We start from the raw sequence: 22,837 nt of genomic DNA, 5'->3' as shown, positions 1-22,837 counted from the left end.
GCCCCGTTCTATATAAAAATAGTCAAATACCTATACCTATCGTTCTGGCGGCGAACGGATTGCTTTGTTTGACAGTTCCGACGCCGCCACCGCCACCGCTGCCACTACCGCCGCGTCTATTATTTTTTCTCCTGTCGCCGCCGCCGCAACAGCGTTCGATTATATTTTACTCGTCCGTCTTCTCGACTAAGTCGCCGCCGTCATTATTATTTGGTCGAGTCTATCTCCACAGTCGTCGTAGCCATCGTCGTCGTCGTTCTCACCGTCCGTGAGATTGTATATTTATTTTATTTTCGTTTAATTTTTTCCCCGACCGATCGTAGTCTTCGTCGTTGTTGTTTTCCTGCACCATACAATAATAATATTATTATCGCATTCAATCGCTGTATTATTTTCACGTCATGCAGGACTTGCATCGCCTTCTCCGCCGTCGTCGCCATCGTCATCGTCGTCCGCAAACCTCCACGGCAGTCTAATCATTTATTGGGATAGCTATACTCTACACAGTGTTGTTAAAGTTTACGTTTAAGTTCATTCAGTTGTTATTGTTTCGTGAACATCACACTATACCTACCAGTCACTACTTGGCCATGCGGTACATTACGACCGTGGTAAGGCCTTTTATTTTTGTGATTATCATATATAAATTATAAATATACTAATATTTAAGGTTTAATATACTCATGTAATGTGAAATATTAATATACGTTTTTTTTTAGAAAATAATTATACAAAATACACATAAAAAGTTATATTTTAGTCGTTAAATCAATAGATTTTGAAAAAACCACATTGTGTCATGTCAATAATAAATAATATTATACACATACTATTATTTTCATATCATTAAATCACTCGTTGAATATAAACACATTTTTTTTTACTAATATTTTGGTTAAACTTTTTATCATCGCGGATGCAATTAAATTTCATAGAAATTATGTATCGGAAACTTTGTGCAGGGAAATTTGTATTGTATATTCAATTGACTTTTAAAAATCAATAGTAATTAAATGTACATTCTTTTTTAATATGTTGTTATAAGTATAACAAACTAGAATACGTCATTCGGAGTGTTATAGGAAGATTACTTAATAATATAATAACGTATGTTTATGACATCTGAAGAATAGGTATTTGTATAAGATTTCCATTGTACATTAGTTCAAAAGTGGAGATTTGTGTATTTATTTTGATTTTAGTTCAATATATTTACTTTAATTGAATGTACACAAAATGTATTATTTATATTATTACATCGTTGAGTTTATTTATTATTATTCTTATTTTTATAGGGAAGGTAAATAATATTAAAATGACGCTTTTTTAATAGAAAAAATGTATTTTTAATCTTTAAAAATGTTGTATTATGAATATGATAGAAAATAAATTGTAATTTATTTATTTAAATTTTCTGTCACGTTTAATATTCGATTAAAAATCCATTGATTTTTCACTAGGAAGTATACATATAGCTTTAGAAAGTTTAATTTAATTTAAATACATACAACATATTTTTTTACAATGATCGTTATAAAATTATATTATTTAAATCTGTAAATTTGTAAATATATGTAGCTATGTGAATATATATAAAAAATATATTTAGATATTATCAGTAATAAAATAATAACGGTTGAATAATCTAAAATTCTACTACTTTCCAATTTGTTATTAACATAGTAATATCTTAAGGACATGACGTATATTGCCTACTATTTAATACACTTTTTAAAACTATGATAACATTCTATAATAATCATACGATTGATAGGATTTTATAAATAGAAGTTTTCTTCATCGACAATTAATTAAGTAAATTACCTGTTGTATATTTGTATTGTGAGACGTTCATTTCAAAAATCATTGCGCCGACGAGGTTAATATGCTAAATATATTTTTATTTACCATTATTTCAAAATAATTTTCGATAATTGTTTACCATGTACGTCTTAGATATTCAGACGAGTTTCGATAATCTTCTATACTTTTACCATGCTCGTTCAAATGAGTAATTAATAATACATAATGGAATAGGTACCTAAAATTGAAATAGAAAAGGAATTTATACATTTTTTTAATCATCCATTATCTAATTGTTAAAAAAACACCTTGAATCCTTCGAAAATGGTCTTGTATACTTTATATTTGTGTAACTTTACTTGTATACTATATATTTTCTGTGCGTTTAGATCAAGTAAGGAAAATTTACACATATTTTATTATAAAAAAATTCAAAGCTATGTAAATATTAAATTAATTGTTGTGTTAAAATAGTTTCAGTATTAGAAAAATAAAAATTGAAGGTTTTGTTTAAAAATCTAAATGAATTAGTAGTTATTATTTACTTTATGAAGTACCTAATAAAATATAATAAGCTACACGTACTATAGGTTCTGAATTTACAAAATGTTGTATAGTGGTTAGTAAAAATATCAAGAAAAAATGCATTTATTTATGTATGCATTTAGGAATTTAAAAAAAATTTAAGTTAATAGGTATTTTGCCGCTCGAACTTCCAATTCTGAAATTACGTCAGTCATTACTATTTCTAAGTACACTGTCACTGATAAATGGTATTGTCCAATCATTTCGAATTTGAAATAAATGAAAATAAATCATTTAAGTTATACAAATATCATATTAAATTCGAGTTCAAGTCGTCTGTCTGTATTCCGTAGATATAACTCTCAAGTTCAGTTCTTTTTCACATTTTAAAATTTGTACATAATAGATAATTCGATGATTTGTGATCTCTAAAACACAAATGTCATCTTTAAACAATGTTTAAAACGTGATTTTAAAAACAAATATTTTAAACTTTTAAAGGGTCCGTTTTAAACTCATAACTGCAAAAAATTTGTAAATTAACTTTCATGTTTTTCATACAACATGCACCTATGTTTAATGTTTATGTTATTATTGTTTTTACTGTTTTATCATATTCTAATTAATTACCCAATTCTAAAAATGTAATCAATTTAATGAGTTATTATTCTTTACTACTTAAAAAGTTTAAAGTTATAGGAATAAGTAATGTCAAAATGTTCACACAAAAGAACATAGCGTAATACATAAAATTACTTAACACAACTATAGTCGTATTTAAATATATTTATTAAAATTTCATCATTAATTGAAAAAAGTGTCATATAGTGTTCTTTTTTTAAACTATTAAAAAGTTTAAGATTTCTAGATTTTGGTAAAACACAGAGATTAAATAAATTTTATTCGTATTCAATTAATTAACAATTAATAATAAATAAGTCTGTCAAAAACTTAGCTTTTAAGTTACAATATTATATACTAATAGGGCATACTTTAGCGCTCTTAATATTTAAGAAATTCATAGTTTTTAATAAAAATTCCTTTTTTATTTGTGGAATTCAAAAACAAAAATAGTACAAAATATATAAAAAATATCATATTTCTAACGACGAATTCAGAGAATTTTTAATATTGATATGAAATATGAACATCGTAAAAAGTACTATGTAACAAATCTAGTGATACTAGAACTGTCTGTCTCCTATAATTATCAGTAGTCTCAATTTCTTTGAAATATAGTCAAATACACGCCTCAGTTGTTTATTTCTGATTTCATTCATTTTACGTACCTATTTATGCGTATAATACTGTTAAGTTATTATACTTACGTAACTTAATTGAACGGTTCGTTATGTGAAATCGAATCACTATGATATATATATAATATATATATAGGTAATATTCTATTTTCTTACTTACGCTTAAACCTAAAAGTCTCAACGTAAATGTGATATGACATAATATTATATACTTTCCCGTGTAGGTGTTAAACTGGAATCTGCTGCAATTATAATTCCGATTGATGCGGATAATATTTAATTAATATTTCCTCTTGGCTTCTTGTGAAACGACAAATATTCATTATTTAAACTGTATGTTGTACGACTGCAGTGGCTATAGTTTATTAACGTCTCTAAAATTAAATCTGAAACTGAATCATGTTCAATACAACATTGCAAACAAATAAACAACTATTATAATAATGTAATTAACCGTACTTCTAAATTAAATACAATCAATTGTGTGGATAACATAACTATCGGACCCGAATCAAAAATTTTTAATTGAGTATAAATATAGGTAGCCCACCTATATTATTTTTAGAAAATATATAATTATAGTTTTAGTATATAATATATCATATATATAATTTGATAATAATATAACAAATTTATTTATAATTTAAATGTATGGATTGTAAATAGTAAACTATTTACTATTAAATAAATAAATAATAAACAACAAATCCAAAGAGGGGTGGATAAGCCTTTTAGATTACCTAACCTTTGGCCTCCATATAAGTTTGTCTCAGTGAAGCCCAGTAATTTTATAGAAGATTTAAGTAAATAAATATCCAACACCTTGTGAATCTATAGCTAGTGGCTTAGCTATTACTAGTTAAAATATTCATTATTTCGAAAAGTATTAATCTTTTTTTTTTCATTATGCCAAATTCAATATTTATATCTTTTATATTCGAAGTAGAATTTATTTTTGATAATTATAATGTTATAACAATCTCATTTTGAACGGGTAGTTATTTAGTTATAATATTTTATAGCTATAGCATAATTATTTAAAATTCAGATGATCGGAAAATTAAAATTATAATTTGACGAAGTGTTCCTGTGCTACGGATCCGTTTATTCACATTTTAAGTACCAACTTATAAGTTGTAAATAATTTATTACTCATTTGTTTGATAATTTTCATAAAATATTTGTATCTTCATTTTTATCAAAAATCATATTTTAATTTTATAATATTTAGAATCCTTCTGCTGTTATTATTTATAATACCTATAATTTTTATTAAATTATTATGTTTTCAAACTCTTACAACCATCATTAAAAATTCGGATAATTAATAGCATTTAATATATTTAATTAAATTATTCAAACAATATTATTATTAATACTTATAAATCTTAATGATGTGATTATTATAAAGTGTTTATACATGTGTTATACGTGTTGTTAAGTTATTACCAGTAAACGTATGTAATAACTATAATTCTGTTTTATGGCATGTGTTTAATTATTTAAATTATAAATAAAAGTTAAATACTTAAAAACACAATAATTTTATCAAATATTAGGTAATATGAAGATATATGTAAACATCAAGTGATACTTTACATAACGTAACTAAATGATAATGATAAATATTCTGCTTAAAATACATAAATTTAAAAATATAATAATATATTGTAGTCGTTCAATAAAAAACATTTAAATGATAAAGATAAAAATATTTTTTTTATTAACTTTTAAATAAAATATTTTCAAAAACGTGAATACTTTTTGAAATATTGAGCTTATGGTTAAGTAATGATCAAAAGAACCTCCCTACAAAAGAAGGTACGTCGCGCATTCGGTCACTCGGAGTGATTATCTACAATTACAGACCACATAATGAAATCGTTATTTTATATTTTTGTTTCTTTACAAATAAAGATAAATAAAAATCATTGTCTTCCCCGTAATTTAAAGTCATAGGTACAATTATTCACTTTTTTAACACGTTGAATGTATACATCACATTTTTCTTTTGTTATATTAAAAGCTAAATTATGCTTTAAATACAGGTATTTTTTCTTTACGTTTTTCGTTTTATATTGTGGTAAACCACGTACGTGAATAGCTATAATATGAGTACGATTGTAAAAACTAAATAAATAAATACCCGTAGTGTAGTCGAGTACTTTATAACTGTTATTTTTCTCAAATCTCGTGTTACCATTGTCGACATTAACCACACTGCGCCCACCTCGGTAAATTAATTACATAAAATATTATGTTACGCGTTAACCGTAGAGTTCGAGAGGAATTTGACCATTGTCTGAGAGTTTTAGAACAACAAAATTTTTCATATTGCCCAAAATCCTACATCAAACACATATAATTATGATTTTTTTTTATACCATATAAGTTTTTGTAACCGAATTCAAATGCAGTTAAATATAATGTTTGATATGATTTACAATCAAATATATTAAAACAGTGATCCAACGATTTGAAATTTAATTAAATACCTATTATAGAATTTACTCGATTATATTATGATATCTGGAGGTTAAAATATTTGACTTAAAATTAAAATAAACAATAAAAAAGAAAAACGCGTGCATACAAAAAAATCGATTCGCTGACAAATATTTTCGTTAAAAAAAAAAAAAAAAAACTACCGGAAAAAATAGAAAATATTTGTAAATTAAAAAATTAAATGAAAAAGAAAAATTCCAATATAAATATAAAGATATAAAGAATAAATATATAGATATAAATTATTATTTGGTATGTAATTATTAAATCTAGCAATAACTATACGAATGCAGCGAAAATAAAATGAAAATAAAGAATAAAAATACATTTTTTTTTTTCAAATCTGGCGAAGGCGTTAGTTTTTCCTTTTTCATATGTCCTAGCAACTTTTGAAGTAGAGACTTAGATACATTAAGTTTTCTGGTTTGCGTCTCGTCCTTCAGATCTTTCATCAGATTTAATAGTTGTAAGCTAATATTTACTGTACATTGGTTGATATTTCAATTTGTAATTTGTTTTGTTTTAAATAATTTCTAATACCACCACCTTATGTCTGTTTAGTTTATTGACAGATAAAGCGTCCAAAGATATTTTAATTATGTATTACACAAATTTCATTTATATTTCCTACATATAAGCTTAAAATATATTTACTTAAATACTTATTTCTAACAATAGTTATAAATATATAAATAGGTATATACCACTCCGACAGTATGGTTATCGAAAGATTTAAATGGCAATGAACATTCTTCCGACAACTATTTTATAAAAATCCTCATAAAGATCAATAATTTTTGATTTTATTTATTTCAGAAATATCAAAATATATTTTTATAAACATAGATATTATGAGAAATCAAAAAATAGTGTAAATTAGTTTGTTTTTTTTTCAAAAAAAAAAAATTAGTTGTTCCTTTAAGTTCAAACAATCACTGTTTATAATGTAATAGTTTTTCCATTACTCGTTTTCTGGTGATAAACATATTATACAAGTTCAGCTACACTTTGCCATTAGTGTCCAGACAACGACACAACGTACTAATACCAGCAATATACAATGATCAAGCGCCATAATTTACGGCATATTAAAAAACTACTACCGTGAAATATGACGTGTCACAGGGCGTTTAGAAATCGTTCATTTTAAACATAAATAATTACAGCCCAATCTTAAAATCGTGTGTCCAAATCTGCGAGAGTGAGAGGTTAGGGTATTAAAATATTATCTCATATAAATTAACGGGTGATTGTCACATCCACCGAACCTGTTGTGAAGGACGCAATATTTTTGTCGCAGACTTCGGTGTATTATAATTATTTATGATTATGTTACATACGCTGTATTTTATAACTAGTTTTTAGCTCCATTGATTATAGTTCCACCCACAACATATAAGTCATAAAAATAATGTAAACTAAAAATAATTTCTATCAATAAAAACTTATAAAATGTTGACGAAAGAAATATTAATTTTTAAGTTATGAAATTCAATTTAAAATTATTTACAATATTTAAAATAAAACAATCTAAGTCATTTCTGATATTGCAATAATAATTCCATAAATATTATCATACCTAGAGGTAAAAATCCAAGGAATGATCCAAGATACTTCATAGACTATTATTGATATTGAAATCTTAAGCAAGATAATATTATGAGCATTTTAAAAAGCTAGAAACATAAAAACATGTTTATTCCTGCAGAACAAACCTTTACTTGTTAGGCGTATATCAGAGATGGAGGAAACAACAAAAAAAAATATAATAGAGTGTTGAATGATGACATCCTCTTCAAACATTGAAACATCTTAATGTTTCCTAATAAAAATATGCGTAGTACGTAATCGCCTGTATGGACATTCAGTTATGTTAAACATATCGACGGCGTTCAACCCCGTATACAATATTATAATCATATCAGTGAAGATGTGGATTTTTTTCAAAGTACCTATAACGTGGAAATTTCCAAAATTTTAGGAGATACTGGGATATAATATAGTACAATATGATAATAGTTTCAATTTAAAACTTCTAGATGAAAAGGATTTTTGTTAGTACATTTTGTTCGTGTTCAAAATAATATTTTTGTGTAAAAATGCTGCATGCAAGTGATGAACGGCGTTTACGACATTCACCACAATATACATATTATTATACGTGAAATATGGAAGTTGAAAATTGCATATCACGATGATCATGATTATTATATAATATCATTAGTAATGACATTATGCCGAAGCAATGAATCCTATTGGATTTTATTGATGGTTTCTACACTGTGTGTAAGTGATTAACGCTTTACTAGGAAAACGTATTGTTTTAGCCGACGAATCGTGTACGATTTTCGTTCGTAACTTGTTGCTATCGAGTGCCAACGAGGGACACGAATGAGAAAAATACATTAAACGATAATTAATCACTGTGCGCTTTGAACGTTTTCATATTTGTTTTCCCTGATATATTTATAATTAATACTCGCGTACATTAATCATCGCTTTTAGCTTCTATGAATCATTAGTTTGACAATAGTCAAGAAAATTGCCCTATCAGTCATGTACTCTCAGACGTATGTGCCCAATAATATTAGTTTGCGAGAATCTCCGAGGTCCGTGACACTACGATAATATTTTTATATCATGTTTTATTTTAATTTTTAAATGCAATTCAATTTAGTATAGTAATACGAAGTACGAACAATAGTCGAATTCAACCAGAAATCTGTGAAGTTACCTACAATATATTTTTATTTATATCATAGAAATTTGTTTAATATACCTTAATTTTATTATCTATTTTTTATTTTTATTTGTTCTCTTCTGAACCAATCATTGGATTCAGTAAATAAAAGTAATACTGCGAAAGTCATAATGTCTAACAAGTTATTCGAATGGTCCTTATTATTATTATTATTTTTTTTTAATTCAAAAATGTTGTTTTGATGTTATATGGTAGGTATAATAGTATAACGTGTATTATTTTAAGTACAGGTAGGTATCTACATAATTAATAAAATTAATAATCTTCTGAAAATGACAAATTTATTCTCATTTCTTAAGTTTATACTCTCTGTCAAATTAAGAGAGAATTAAATTGAATGTATCTTCAACTTCTGCTAAAATTGAACAAAAAATACAAATATACTGAAGTTAAGGTGTTTTTTATTTTTACACACTTAGGTTTTGGATCTATTAACATTACTAATTTATTTATTATTAATCGTTATCATAAATATAGTATAAGCCATTTGTAATTTTATATTCGTGATCACCAATTTTGTTTTGCAATTCAACAATAAATGCATTCGTATTATTCTTAAAAATATTTAAACAGTGTCAATGTGTAACTAGTCTATTTGACATTATTGCATTTACATTATTATTACTAGGGTTGATAACTTCCAGTTTTTCATATTTTTTTTAGAAAGATTGGTAAAAAAAATTCTAATGATCAATGAATGTGTTTCATAACACCAGGAGATAAAATTTAAAATTTTATTTTGCATAAAAATGCATATTTAGGTATATTAGAAAAATTAAGAATATATTTGGCAGTTTTCGAAATAAGTTCTTAAATTAGCTTAAACAAAAAATAAGAAAAAAATTAAATTTTCCATTTATAAATAATATTTTTATTATCTACCGACAATAAACCTATACAATCGAAATGAGTATAGGAAAGTGAACTTTAGTTTTCAGTCATATTTTGACGAGTATTCGTTTTATCAATGCGCGCACTGCATGAAATTATTTCGTCACGTAATTCAAATAATTTTCAAATATTCCGAAGGAAAATAACCATTGGCTTTTCGTTTAAAAAGTTATGTTTCGAAATTTAGTGATTCTCTATAATAAATATTATAATTAGATAAAATAATAAAATAAAATACATTTTTCAAGCATATTTTAATTGTATATTTCATCATTTTTAAGTGCATAAGTGCATACATATTTTTAGATTTTTAAATACTAGAGATCCTCAACCCTAATTATTACATTTGTTAAATAGACGAGTTACATCCTATAAATAATATTTAATATTATATTCATTTTATTTTAATCGTAACTTTGATAATACCTCTAATATTTTTAACTCAAATTATTTATCATATATGTCCTACAGATGAATCGTGTTATTTTGGCGTCGTTCTTCTTAGCCAGCGTTGCGAGATGTTACAATTACGATGAGGTGTTGCGGTTGTCACTCATGTTCTACGAAGCGCAGAGGTCGGGTCACCTGCCTGCCAACAACCGCATCCCGTGGCGATCCGATTCTGCGACCTCAGACAAAGGACAGAATGGCGAAGATTTATCCGGAGGATATTATGATGGTAAATTTACAACTAAAGTAATGATCACCGCAAAGCGTTTAGGCTCCAGTTTAAAAATAGGAATAACAATTACGCCTATAATACCCACACGTATAATAAACTCTACGAACTATGACTCTATGTCATTTAGTATCCCACAACATGTCTTATAAAACGAAAATATAAACTATACTTGACAAAACCGTCACAATTTTTAGTAGTGAATTTTTTTCTGAATTGTTTTCAATACCTTTTAATTTTGCAAAGTATATACGTATATACCTAGGCTACATAGCTACTAACGCTTTGCCACAGACAAATTTATATATTATATAAAAATGAATATTTGTCTGTATGTCCTTTATGCATTCCTATATGATGGAATTTTGATGACATTTTGTGTGTGTGTTTGATTAGTTCCCTGGGTGATTTAGATTCATCTGATTTAGATTGGTCCCGATAGATCCAACCCAGAGAGGTTTTTAAATAGGGATTTTAATATTTACGATGCACATTTTTGTTTATATATCTATGGTTACTATTGGTCATAGATGAAGAATTAGTAGAAATTAGTATATTTTTTGTATATTAATTGCCATTGGTTAATCAGATTTGTGAATTTCATACTGCTTAATAATTCATTATTTATAAAATAAAACATATTAGAGATTACCTAACCTAGAGATATTGTTTATGGCCATCGAAGTCCACGGAATCGGCTATTAAAAGCAAACTTTTTATACTTGTATCACTGTAGTACCTGCTATAAATTATACTTTGCTTTAATGAAGAATGAAAATATGAAAATATTATATAGATACTTTTGAGCACTGGCATTTTAATGATAAAATTACAATGCATAATATTACTGTAATAAATGTGATATAACTCTAGGATTTTATTAGTTATAACTTATTAGAAATATGAAAATCGTTTGAGAAATCTTTGATCAAGAAGAATGTCAAGGACTGCATCAGAATAATATAATTACTATAGGAGTATAAAACGTCAGAATTCACAATAATAATAATTATTTTTTTTTTTGCAATCGTGTTGTTATATTCTTACATTATGATTTAGGATGTACACGACATCGTCTTGTTTACGGAGAAGACGTTCGCTTTTAACACAATTCAATTATTATTTCATCAACATATTTTCAATCAAATGCGTTATCGACATTATTAATAATAAATAATAATATATATTATACAAACGACTGTGGTGATGAAGATCAACAACGATAAAAAATTATATAAACATATTTATTAATTATTATTACAACTAGCTTACATTTAGCAAATTTTATTATTGTTAGAATTAACAGTGACATTAGTTTTATGAAATGGCGATTTAGGCCTTGAAATTTGCATGAATGTGGCACCTACCTAAATGATATTTATCCAATTAAATATTAATTATTTTAACTTTTTAAAATAATAGTCAGTTTTCTACTAATTGCAGTTAAATTTTAATCATTAGATCTGAGTATTGTTTATTGAATTAGTATTTTTATATTGATTTCACAATCATTAAAGGTTTACACTAATGAATAAAAAACAAAAGATTTATATTAGTTTTTTTATCCTTTGGTTGTATTTATATTTTACATTGTCTTATGTGTATAAATGTTAAGTACCTAATTTAAATTGTAATTTAATATGATACAAAATAATCAATAGGCATTACATTAAAAAATAATATTATTTTAAATTCTGAACGAAATGATATGAATGTATTAATTTTACAATGATGTGTGTTCATCTTAACTTGTCAAAATATTATTTCAATTTAAAACTTTAGGGGTGGTTTCAGATGGCAAAGTGAATATTCTAAGTGCATTATACTCGTAGAGGTCAAAATTAAAAAGTTTTCAGTAGTTTTTAAAAAAATTGGTAAAACAACAAAAATGTAACGGAAGAACGGGAATTTTTACGCAAAGCCGATTTTCGACAAACACGTTTTTTTTATATGGTTATAGCTCAAAAATGAATCATTGTAACTACTTGAAATTTTCACCAAATGTTTATATAAGTGTTATCTATACACAGTTATGTTTTAAAAATATTCTGGTTTTTTTTTGAGCTATTTATAGACAACTGCAATTTTTGATTTTCTCAGTATTTGTTTTTGAAATGTCGATAAAAATATGTTTTTAATTTAATATTAAATTCCTCATATTAAGTTAATCTTAAAGTTATTAAAAAATTATAAGAATTCATATGCAATTCTTTTTTTATTAGTATTAGAAATTCAAATATTTACAAAATTTGTCAAAATCATGAGCATTTGAAAATTACTTTGTAGTTAAAAATTTTTGTATAAGTAGCTAAGAGTTGAAAATTTAACACAAAATTTTGCATAGGTTTGGCTTACAATAGTTATAAAAGAACTTGAACGTTGGCTAATTAAAACAATTTTACCTTTGTTTAAATTTTTATGAAATCCAAAATTCACTCGTAAAATAACGATTTACTATCAATAAATTTTAGATTTTTTTATAGTTAAAAATTATTAATCGTAGAAACATGAAACAAACACCATCCTTTATAATTTATTATTGTCATGGACACTTGGTACATCAAATTATTTCACAATAAATTCATATTTGATTATCGGTAGTAATGGTTATTCTCTTCACGTACGTTTGCTTAATTTTATACGATGAATAAATATGTATTTTTATTAGAAGACACGTTTCATTATTTAATCATAATAAATATTTATTTTTATATACTTAACCTTAATTCTTAATTCTTATACATTAAAAAAAAAAATAATAATAATAATTTCAATATTATGTATTTTAATAACCGTTGATTATAGGTTATATTGAAAAAAAATATTTTAAAAATAAAAATGCAGTGATTTGTAAACTGCGCCAAAATACAGGTAAACACAAAATCATACTCGTAAATTACATCAGAGTTTTTATCAAGTGTAAAAGATAACGTTATGCAAACTGCACCCAGGTAAAATTTTATAAATGAATAGCTATATTTTTACAAAATTATCTTTAATTAATACTTAATTCGTAACAGCTATATAATATGAATAATTAAAAATAAATATATAATTTCAAAAAGTAAAATTCGAGTTTGACCACTATTATAATAATATTATTAATTAAAGTTTGTAACTCTAAGAGTTTCTTTTTTTTTTTTTTAGAATGTTAGTACTGAAAGAGAGAATTTTTACTATTTAGTTAAATTTATATTTCTATTTGAATTTGTTTTTATTTTATATGAAAATATTTGGAATAGTTATATAAAAGAGAGAATTAAAGTGAGAATGAAATGACTCGCATGCATTAGTAGTTTAAGTTGGTTATAGACTAAAATAGTCGATTCTACTGATGCTCGAGCCCAAATTTCAGGTGGATGATACTGAGATTTTTTACTTATGTAACTATACATATACCAAATATACTGCAAGTTATGTCACTCTTTCGTCATCAGACTTTGATTTAAGTAAATAATGTACCAAATACTTAAATACACTTACTTGGTTTAGAAATGGTAAACCGTAGAATTGAACTAACCACCTTCTAATATCGGTGTTTTTATCTTTATAATCATTACTCAAACCATATTCGAAAGTTTTGACCATATATCGCCACTGTTACCCGAACTTAGAGGTTAATTAATTTTATGAAACTTAAATTTTAAATAATTTTCAATCACTTTGAATTGTTCGGCCATCGTGACTCCAATGATTAAAGTGAATACGGTAGTACCAGCAGACCGATGTCGGATTAATTTTGAATAAAACTATCAAGAACCCCAATTTTTAGTCATAGATATTAATAAATATTTCTATTATTCTTTTAGCCGGTGATTTTGTGAAATTCGGTTTCACTATGGCCAGCACGACGACTATTTTAGCATGGGGATACTTGAGTTATAAAGACGCATACGAGGAAGTTAGTAAGTATACTTAGTGTTTTTTGTTTCTATATAATACACCTAATTTGTATTAAATTGTATACCATTGAGGGTAATATTTAGATATTTTATGTATCGAATGAAAATACATTAATAATAAAAATTATTATAACGCAATACTATAGTACATAGGAATTGAAATAATTTCTAAATTGTTTATCATATACCATTATTTTATTTATTATTATATATTATAGACGAATGGGAAAACGCATTAGGCTCGATTCGTTGGGCCGCGGAGTACTTTATCAAGTGTCACGTTAGCGACTACGAGTTCTACGGGCAGGTGGGAGACTTTAGCCTGGACCAAGGTTTTTGGGGTCGACCAGAAGACATGAATATGTCTAGGCCATCATACAAAATCGACAAAAACCGACCAGGTAAGACACCTATCACATTCATTAAATTATCATCAAGTAGTTTATTGGAATTAAGGAAAAAAATGATGAAAATAAAAATCAAATTTGTGTATTTTGCTATTATGTCATATTTTATTGGCCATAAGTTCTTAATTTTAAAATTTAAAATTTAAATCAATAATCCCACTGACCAGGTTCTGGTTTGGTATATTTTTACTTTAATGCTATATAATGAATTTTATAAACTAAAAGATAAATAAAAGTATAATTAAAAATATAAAATTCAATTTGTTGATGAATTTTTCTCGGTATATAATTTTATATTATAAGTTTAATCGAATAAAATTTGTTTAACCAAAAAAAAAAAATAATAATAATAAATAAATATAATTTGAATTAAAAATTATGTCTAGTGAAATCTGATCTAAATTTACATAGTTTTTTTTTATATTTACATATACCATATTATATTATTACGATGTATAATATAGGTTTAGTACCTAGGTATATATTATTATATCATATTTATTATCCAATTCAATTTACTTAGGTTCCGATTTGGCCGGCGAGACGTCTGCCGCTCTTTCTGCTGTATCTATAGTGTTTACCAAAATCGATGCCAATTTTTCCGCCAGTTGCTTAAGTCACGCTAAACAACTGTACTTGTTCGCTACTCAGTATAGAGGGCTGTACCACGACGCCATCAAAGGAGCGGCGCAATATTACGAGTAAATTATAATAGACACTTTTTTCTCGATTTATTATATTTGATCAACTACCGATATTTGATCGGACTCAAATGTGAAATCCATTTTAATTTTCCAGATCAACAGATTACGGCGATGAATTAACATGGGCCGCGGCATGGCTGTATAAAGCTACAAAGGAGTCACAGTATTTGGAAGACGCTGAATACATGTACATGAAGTACAGACTAAAAGAACGGCCGAACGAATTTTATTATAACAAAAAAGTCGCAGGCGTACAGGTGCAGAATTCACACAAATTTATAATATATTTTATAAAATTGTATAGAACACACGGGATATTTTATATATCGCACATTAAATGATTCGTATCAAATTTAATTTTATACGAGAATGGGAAAAACACTGGTGTTGATCCTATGATTTTATCTATATGTGCAACTAGGAGGGGTTTGGTGGGGTAACGCACTTCACATAATTTTTTAGTTCCCTCAAATACGCACATCATATTATATTGAATCGGATTATAAGTTTCGAAGTATTTTGTTCAACGTGTCAAAATATTGGTTGAAAAATAGATTTTTGAGTTTGCTGCATGATCGTTTCTTAAATTTGGTTACCTATTCTGAATGTTGAAAGAGATTTCAACGATTTATTGAAAAATATGGTATTTTGGAAGTATCTATCTTGTTATAAGACGGACAACTTAATTTAAAATAACACAATTAATAATTATACATAATACTATAATATGTTTAATATACATGCATATTTATCCTAAGCCATTTACAGGTTTAGGAATTTCTAGGGGACATTTTCACACGCATTTATTAAGTCCTTGTTTCCTCTAAAATCTAACTTCGATGTTCAAATAATTATTCATGTTTAAACCAATCAACGTGTGCATGTGCATATTTGCTTTTATTGACATAAATTAATTTCTGTTTTAAAACTATTGTTTTATACCTACTATTCTGTAGTATAATTAAGATGTAAAAATTCTTCAAATTTTATATTATAAAATCAAATTAAATGGATTGACAAGAATCAATATTCTTAAGAGTGATCGAGTATTTAAAAAAAAATAGTTCTAGTAGAAATTCGGTAACACAATAATTAAATTACAAAACATTAATAATACTTTATTTCCCAAAAATAACTCAGTAAATCTAATTCAGTTAAAATGTTTCTAGGCTCTTCTAGCTGAACTAACTAATCAATCCGAGTACACCGAAGCAATTCAAAATTTTTGCGACTACAATTTATACGTTCAGAAGAAAACGCCTAAAGGACTGTTGTACATCGAAAAATCTGGTACATTGTGTCACGCTGCGAACATCGTGTTTTTATGCTTGCAGGTATATAAAAAAGACTCCTTTGGAGGTGGTGGTTATTCGTTTATTAAAATATCAATCTCGTTTTATAGTGTATGTTTTATTTTTGTATTTTTCTTATGTAGGCTGCCGATATCGGTATAATGTCAACGCAATACCGAGAATTTGCAAAAGAACAAATCCACTACATACTGGGAGATGGAGGACAAAGCTTCGTTGTAGGATTCGGTAAAAACTACCCATTACAACCACATCACGCAGCAAGGTAATGAAAACAGTTTATAAAAAATATATTAGTAATTCTTGGGAATCTCAAAAAAAAAAAAAAAAAATTCCCTATTAATTATATATATATTATAATTACCTAATTAAGCTATTGCCTCTATTAATATTATTTATCGCTCATAACTATAATTACATATTATTATTTGTATTGCTATATGTTATATCGTTTAGATTTTATTTGGCAAGGTTTGAGATTTAAATACATTCTTCTTGACTATTTGTAAATAGTAATATTTTATTTACATGCATTAGAATACTTAAATTATGAAGTAAAACTATTGCGCCTTAAAATATTATAAGTATCAATCTCTATAGTTTTACGTATGTGTAGTTGCTTTTGCTCGGAGTACTTATAATGATAATTGTTAATTCTTATAATCATTCAATTATTTTTTTTTCAAATGCCATGAGAAATTACATACTTCGATCATTAATATTGTCTAATGTATTTACTTAAGTAAAAATGTTTATAATATATACATATTACATAGTGATGTGTTTTTTTTTCTAAAAAATGTAGCATTCTTTAGATTTAGAATCTTTACATCCAGGTTCGCAAATTTGCAGGACTGTCTACATGGTATTAAATATTAAACCAAATTTTACATTTTTTTTTTTAAGACCCAATAGGTATTTTTTTCTATAAATAATTATAGACCTAATATTTAAATTGAAGTAAATGGGTATTACAATTATGAACTCAGTCTTTATAATATATTATATTTATAGTTATCTATTATAATATATATATTCATTTTTGTAAATATATTTTTAATGTACGATAATAAAATGTTAATTTACTAAAAATTAAAATTAAATAATTCAGTTTATTATTAGTATTTTTATTATACACGCATTAATCATAGGTATGTATAATAATATATGTATATTATGATACTGTATTAATATTAATGTAATCATATAGAGTTTTTAGTCGTAGAAAAGTTAAATGTTATTACAATAAAAATCTAAGAACATTTAACATGAATAACTTAACTGATAATATGTACTGATCGTTTAACTATAATATTGTCGGTTCGCAGCTCGTGTATGGACCGTCCGGCTCCGTGCGACTGGGAAGCTTATCGGAGCACCAAGCCCAATCCGCAAGTGCTGTACGGCGCGTTGGTCAGCGGACCCGACGAGAACGACAACTACAAGGATCTGCGGGAGGAGTACATCTACAACGAGGTGACGTTGGATTACAACGCGGGCTTTCAGTCAGCCGTCGCCGGGCTCAAACACCTGGAACTGCAGGCCGACCGGAACAAGGCCCTTCTGAACACCGATAACGGTGTGCTGTTCAACGGAAATTGGACCGAACCGTCTGCCGCAGCATCCAACTCGACGGACGCGTGATTTTCCCAGATCATACACCGCCTGATCACCTCATTTCATTTCTGTTTCTTAAAATCAAAATAAAAATAAAAAATGTATATGTTTTCTTTGAACCGGAGACGATGAACCCGCAGACCGCGAAACAGATCACCGCCTAGCGTCATCATGACATCCAAAATATTATTATTATTGACGACGGTGACGAGTCGCATAATATACACGCGTAGGTATGTGGTACATACAGGGGGAGGAGCGATAATAAATATTCAATTTACAAACTCTCTCTCTCTTTTTTGAGGACTAAATTAAAGAGAGGATTTACGGCATTTGTTTGTTTACAAAGATTATTTCTTTTTCTTTTTTTACTAACTGTTTGAGACCAAACTGAAAATTTCTTACATTTTTGAAATTCAAAATTTTGTTAAATAATAACACGATAATAAAATCGTGTGGTACTAAAAGGGCCATATGGAAAATACGAGAAATAAAAATAGTATTCTACTGTACTTACATTAATACCGATATCGAACTCGATTTTTCTCAAATTGTTTGATTAGAACTATTCGAATATCTTAACGTTATGAATGTTCGAAAACCTATCTCTAATTATAAAAATATTGTCGGTTGTATTTGGTCAAAAGTTATTAGGTTTTATTAAAAGCCTATGGTTTTATATCATAAAAGTTTATATAAATATTGTATCCTCGGTCGGAGTGGATACCTGCCACAGCCGCACGTAGAACGCAGCGCCGACGCCAACGTTTTGGAAATTTCTATATTTTTGTGGTAGGTATCGATGACTCGTGTACCACGACGTCACCAATGTATAATAATATATTATAGTATTTTGGCTGATAGATTGACACGCTGGTGTGTATTACGTTTCGCATAATAGATTTCGTGGAACTATACTGCCCGGACTCAATGTTCTGATACATTTAGGCACTTACATAGCTGTGGGTGCATTTTGTGTTGTAAGCGAGAGAGTATATTTTTCGTCCCAACTCAGTGATATATTGTTATTATCATTCAAGTCTTCGGTGATATAAAAACATGTCAGATAATTTTTATTTTATGTTATTTATTTATGTGTTGTAGTAAAACTTAGACTATTACGAAATATATTATATTATATATATTTAATTTAAACTAAACTTTTGTATTTCTGAATATAGCATTCCTACATCCAAACTCGAATATAAAATAAATTTAAATAAATTAAAAAAAAATTTAATACTAATATTAAATAAATTAAAATATAAAATAAATTTTTATTCAGGCCATAGTGATATTATTACTGTATCAGTAATATATAGATACGTTTATATTGTGATCTTTATTTATTAAGTACCTAGGCAACAACCCCCTGTTGACCCCTGTCAGATGATTTTGAGAGAGCAGTTGATCTATTTGAAATTGTTAATAAGTGTTAATCCTTGCATTTCTATCCTATTCATTTATTTCCTCCAATTAATGTGATATTTTTATATTTTGTTAATTTTTATCATAATTATTTATGATAAATGTTATCATTGGTTTTAGAGTAAATGCATGAAAGTGTGTAGTTTGTTTCCCCAGAAAAATTTCCATCATTTAGAAGTGTCCGTTTGTGGACAATGTTTCACTGTAATATAATTTAAACATTTTTTTAAGTTACGATTTAATAAGAATTTTTTAACTTAAGCCCAGTCAAATAATATAATATAGGTTCTTATCTGCAATATCACCATACCCAGGTTAGTATTTTTAGTTTTTAAATAGTAGACATTTGTTGCAGACTAATTTTAAAAATAACGCTGAATGATAAACGACCCTTTACACACTGTAGAGAGCATAGTAGCAGGACATAAGTTTCCTGGTATACGAGCTCGGCGCATCTGTGATATGACAAATTATCAGAACAATATTAGCTTTAACGATTGTGTGATATTATTATATTAACTAACCTTATATTGATGGTTTATTTTTTAGAATTTAATGTAATTTGAGCTTAAATATATTATTTTGCTGTAGTAATCGTTTATTAATTAGTTTCCCCTCACGCAATATGGGAAAATCGTCTTTATTATTAGAGTAACAATATTTTAAAATACCAACGAAATAATATTATAATATAAAGGTACAGGTCATATATGTGTATAAAAATTATGGGAGGAAAAAGTATACACCAATTCCCTCATATTTGCATATGCGTAACAAAATTAGAGTCTCCGTTGTATACAGTTACAGCGGACAATACATTTCCAGGTTTTTAATTTTTACAAAACAATTGAGAACATAATATACTTTGATTTAGGCATAGATAATATTGATTTTGTACATAAAGTAAATATTAGAGATATTATTGTTTGTATTTGATATCAAAAATTATTAGAGTAAAGCATTTATTCTGACTGTTGGTTAAACATTTTTACCACTTAACTTTATTCACTAGGTACTCATATCTATTGCTTAAACTATAGTTTTTTACAATGTTAAATAAAAAATTAAATTTTTTAATTAAAATTTTTTTATAATATAATTATTTTAAATTCAAATATTGTTATTTTTTATTATTAGTTATTTCTTATTTGTAGGGCTCGGATTTTAAAGCATATGCATCTTTTTTATATATGATATATATCTAATTTTTGTACATAAATTTGTTTCGCGTCATTCTGATTCCAAATAAACCAATTTGTTTTTGCTTTTGTTTATGTAAATGCTTGTTTTCAATAATTCTAGCTGTGAATTTTTTTTATATATTTATTATGCTATTGTAATAAAAAAAAAAATAATTAATAAGAAATGTAAAAAACCAGAATGCGGATATTGGATTATTATTGTTTTCGCTTGTTTATTGAAAGTATTAAACGTATATATTATCGATCAGCATATAGCCTGCAGTACCTGTACAGTCAGTATGCCTATAAAATCGATATCGATAATTTCAAAATTTAAGATTTAATGTTGTAATTTGAAATCTCTCGTATGAAGTATGTACCGATCACTTCAATGGATGTAGAGATTTCGTTTTCTACATATAAAAATATTCTGTCGGACTATAGAGCCAGTTTCACTACTGAAAATCTAGGGAAATATATAAGCACATGGTAGACAATAGTTAATTCCTTTTTTAGTTAAAATTAGTTTTTAAAATTTTTTATCCATTTTTATAACTAGTTTTTTTTTGTTTTTTTTTTAAAAAACAAATATACTTCTTTTTTGATTTTTTCAAAACAATTTTGTGTTTTTATAGTTGATTATTATGCCTTAAAACCCAAGTCCGACTTACCTATTTGCTTACCTGTCTACTAAGAATAATTAAGACCGCTTTTCCTCAAGAAATTAATGTTTTTATCTGAACCTAACAATTTAGTATGATTTAAATATATGATTTAGTCAGATTGCTAGCTTTATCTAGCCAAGTCCTGAAAAAAACCTATATTTATTCACGCAATTTTCATAACATCGTATATAATTCACACAATCCACAATTTACATATACTTTAAATTATATTTTGTTCACAACTATGAAACACTAATATCAGCCACTCAGGTAGCATTAAAATGCATTAAATATTCATATTATTTTATAAGATATTGTATTGTGCTATACAAATATTTATTGTTCTATAAATTTATTTGGATACTTGTTACGTCAAATTTATAATTTCGTCTTTATAAATAGGTATATAATTGAAAAAAATACAGGCAGTAATAATTAGGTACACAATTAAAACTATAATAAAGAACTTGATTTTTTTTTTTTAATTGATAAAAAAAAATAACGTTTTTCTGTAGAAAAGTATCAATGTGGACTGAGGATCTGGTATTATTAAACATTTTTAAAATTAAAAAATTGAAAATTATATAAATTATCTATAAGTTAATTATTACTTGAGAAAATTAACAAGGAAACAAAAGTTATTAATTGTTATAGCCAAAAATACTTACTAGTATCAGTTTACTAACTAATTTAATACTGTCATAATGTCTAATCATTATCATTTATTTTAGTTCCGGAATTGTTGATTAACACTGATCTTTTATAATTCTAAAAACAGTAAAAGCAATTTAAAATCAGTCCATAATACTATTTCGATTTCATGATAGTCATAAGTTATATTATAATTAATTGTTCTGTATGCCCAAATATATACTCACGATAATATGTTATCATAATCTCGACAACAAATCAAAATCGTACACATTTATAATTCATTTAAGGTCAGTAAAACAAAATAATAAACGATGCACAAAAGAAAGCTAAGTTCATATAATAATATTAAAAAAAAAATAGTAATTGAGTGGTAAGAACGAATTTTTATAGTTTTGACTGTTTATATTTTTTTGTTGGCCACTTAAGAATGTTATGCTTAAAATATCGATCGATATTCCTGGATTCGTTAACACTCAACATAGGTATTTATCTAATATATACAAGTACGTTATTATTTATATTATATTTAAAAATAATTCTATTTTA

General features: G+C 26.4%; 1 protein-coding gene across 1 annotated transcript; it reads left to right on the top strand.

The window, feature by feature from the left end:
- Nucleotides 1–94: 94 nt before the first annotated feature.
- On the top strand, nucleotides 95–19,523 carry LOC114129780 (endoglucanase A-like). The gene is made up of 9 exons (XM_027994611.2): nucleotides 95–611; nucleotides 10,216–10,423; nucleotides 14,233–14,328; nucleotides 14,544–14,726; nucleotides 15,256–15,433; nucleotides 15,531–15,693; nucleotides 16,606–16,770; nucleotides 16,872–17,011; nucleotides 18,075–19,523. Exons 1-9 carry the CDS (start codon nucleotides 591–593, stop codon nucleotides 18,388–18,390), a joined length of 1,470 nt encoding a protein of 489 aa, XP_027850412.1. The 5' UTR covers nucleotides 95–590; the 3' UTR covers nucleotides 18,391–19,523.
- The last annotated feature ends 3,314 nt before the right edge of the window (nucleotides 19,524–22,837 follow it).

Source organism: Aphis gossypii, chromosome 2, assembly GCF_020184175.1.
Source record: "Aphis gossypii isolate Hap1 chromosome 2, ASM2018417v2, whole genome shotgun sequence".
In the NCBI taxonomy this organism is placed as follows: Eukaryota; Metazoa; Arthropoda; class Insecta; order Hemiptera; family Aphididae; genus Aphis; species Aphis gossypii.
Note: the sequence above shows the minus strand (reverse complement) of the source record. Positions and strands in the feature narration are given on the sequence as shown.